The sequence below is a fragment of the Carlito syrichta genome, unplaced genomic scaffold, assembly GCF_000164805.1.
Source record: "Carlito syrichta isolate Samal-C Ts95f unplaced genomic scaffold, Tarsius_syrichta-2.0.1 Scaffold302395, whole genome shotgun sequence".
Taxonomy (NCBI): domain Eukaryota; kingdom Metazoa; phylum Chordata; class Mammalia; order Primates; family Tarsiidae; genus Carlito; species Carlito syrichta.
In genome coordinates, this window is record NW_007246491.1 from 161,240 (window position 1) to 163,424 (window position 2,185).

At 50.8% G+C, this 2,185-nt stretch overlaps 1 protein-coding gene across 1 annotated transcript in view; it reads right to left on the reverse strand.

The window, feature by feature from the left end:
* The window catches only part of NHLRC1 (NHL repeat containing E3 ubiquitin protein ligase 1), a 2,165-nt gene extending 1,965 nt beyond the window's left edge, over window positions 1-200 (reverse strand). Inside the window, exon 1 of the mRNA XM_008056545.2 lies at window positions 1-200. This exon is cut by the window's left edge and continues 1,965 nt beyond it. Within this exon, the coding sequence (XP_008054736.1) occupies window positions 1-197 (197 nt within the window). The 5' untranslated portion in view covers window positions 198-200.
* Window positions 201-2,185: the final 1,985 nt, after the last annotated feature.

Sequence of the window (2,185 nt, forward strand, 5' to 3'; positions counted from 1 at the left end):
AGGGCCAGAGTCCGCGGGTGCGCCAGGGCGGCCACGCAGGCCAGGCAGACCACGTGGCCGCAGGACAGGTTGCGTGGGCGCCGCTGCTGGCGGTGGCCAAACCTCTCAAAGCACACCTTGCACTCGAGCAGGCTGGTTTCGGCCTCGCGCAGGAGCTCTCGCAGCGCCGGCCCGCTCCCGCACGCCTCGGCCCCCATGGCGCGGCCCCGGGCGCTTCAGCCGCGCGGCCTGACGGGCCGGACGCCGCTCCCCCGCCGTCCTCGGTCACGGTCACGGTCACGGTCACGGGGCGGGGCGTGCGCCCTGACGTCTCGCGCGGCTGGCCGCGGAACTGCGCTCTGCTGCCCCCCGGCGGGCGCGCGCGGCACTGTTTCCCGAGGGCCTGGTGGTGGACGTCTGCGAGACATCCGCCTGGACGTTGGTAGACCCGTAATCTTCACAAGGTTACGTGGATGGATCGTCTCCCCTTGCTTTTTTTCCTTCTTAATAATTTTTTATCTTATTTATTTATTTTTTTGTTTTGTTTTTTGTTGAGTTGGAGTCTCCCTCGGTCGCCCAGACTGGAGGGCAGCGGCCGCTCCCGGCCCCCGCAGCCTCGACCTGCCGGGCTCCGGCGATCCTTCCGCCGCAGCCTTCCGAGTGGCCGGAACTACAGGCGCGCGCTACCACGCCCGGCTGATTTTTTGATTTATTGTAGAGATGAGGTCTCGCCAAGTTGCCCAGGCGGGTCTCGAACCCGCGGGCTCAGGCAATCCACTCACCTCGGCCTCCCCAAGTGAGGGATTACAGGCTGAGCCGTCGAGCCCGGCTTAAATTTTTTATTTTAAAGATGTGGGGTACCATTCAAGGTTAGGTATGCACATGTTCATTATGCAGGTACCCTTGTTGATGAGGTGTGCTCCCCTCCCCGGCAGATGTCTCCACTCTCGGATGAGAAAACACACCTATTAAGGACAAGTAGGTTGCTCCCTATTACCCAGCCTATAAGTGGCAAAACAAGAACTGAAACTTGGTTTTCCAACCCTAGTCCTCAGCAATGTCTTGACTCCACAGTGCTGGGTGCTAGGGCTGGCCGGGCATGAAACATAGTCCCTTAGCTCTGATGCTTTTGCTCTGACTGGGGAGACAGAAATACGAGAAATATTAAAGTTCAAGGAGTTTTGCTTCTTCTATCACCCTCATAGTAAAGTAGATGTTAAGTGAAACGTACTTGCAAAATAAATTTGCATATGAAAGAAGTAATATTATAGGACAAAACAAGAAATCCACTAGGCGAATGAGTGTCAGATAGGGGAACTATGGTGGGAATGTCTTCCAGAGGAATTAATATGAATTAAGAAAGCCATTAGTTAGTAATAATTACTATAGCTGGGCACGGTGGCTCATACCTGTAAACTCAGCATTTTGGGAGGTGGAGGCAAGAGGACTGACTAAGCCCAGGGGTTTGAGATCACTCTGGGCAACTTGGGGGGACTTCATCTCTACAATAAATTAAAAAATTAGCCAAGCGTGGTGGCACGTGCCTATAGTTCCAGCTAGTTGGAAGACTGAAGCAGAAGGATCACCTGAGCCAGCAGGTCAAGTCAGTGGTGGCTGTGAACATGCCACTGCACTCCAGCCTGGGTGACAGAGTGAGACTCCGACTCCAAAAAAAAAAAAATTACTATAAAACTTACTCTATGTCTGCCCTTTCTCAAGTAATTAGCATAGATTATTTTGTAAACCTCATGATAGTCCTGTAAGGGTATGTATTTGTTATTACCTTTTTTCCTGATAGTTCATAGAGGTCAAAATCATGGTTGTATATGGCAAAGACCTGGGTCGCATACCCAGAAGTTTAATTGGTGCTAGGGCATGTGGTCTGGGCAGCTCAGAGTTGTAAAAGCGCCCCAGGAATATACTGTACAACCAAGTCTGAGAATCGCTGCATTATAGCATTATAGCACTAAGTTCAATTTTTCCAATTTCGAAGTTCAATTTTTCCAATTTCAGTTAAAACCAAAAGCAAAGAAAATCTCCCCTCCCCACACAAGAGATTCTCTTGCCTTAACCTTACCAAAGCATGAGATAACAGGTGTGAGCCACTGTGCCTGGCCAATGTAATATCTTTCAAGAATCCACTGTGGTATTATAATCTCTCATTTTCAGGGGTTCCCCCCAATTGTCTTTTTTTTTTTTTTTTTTT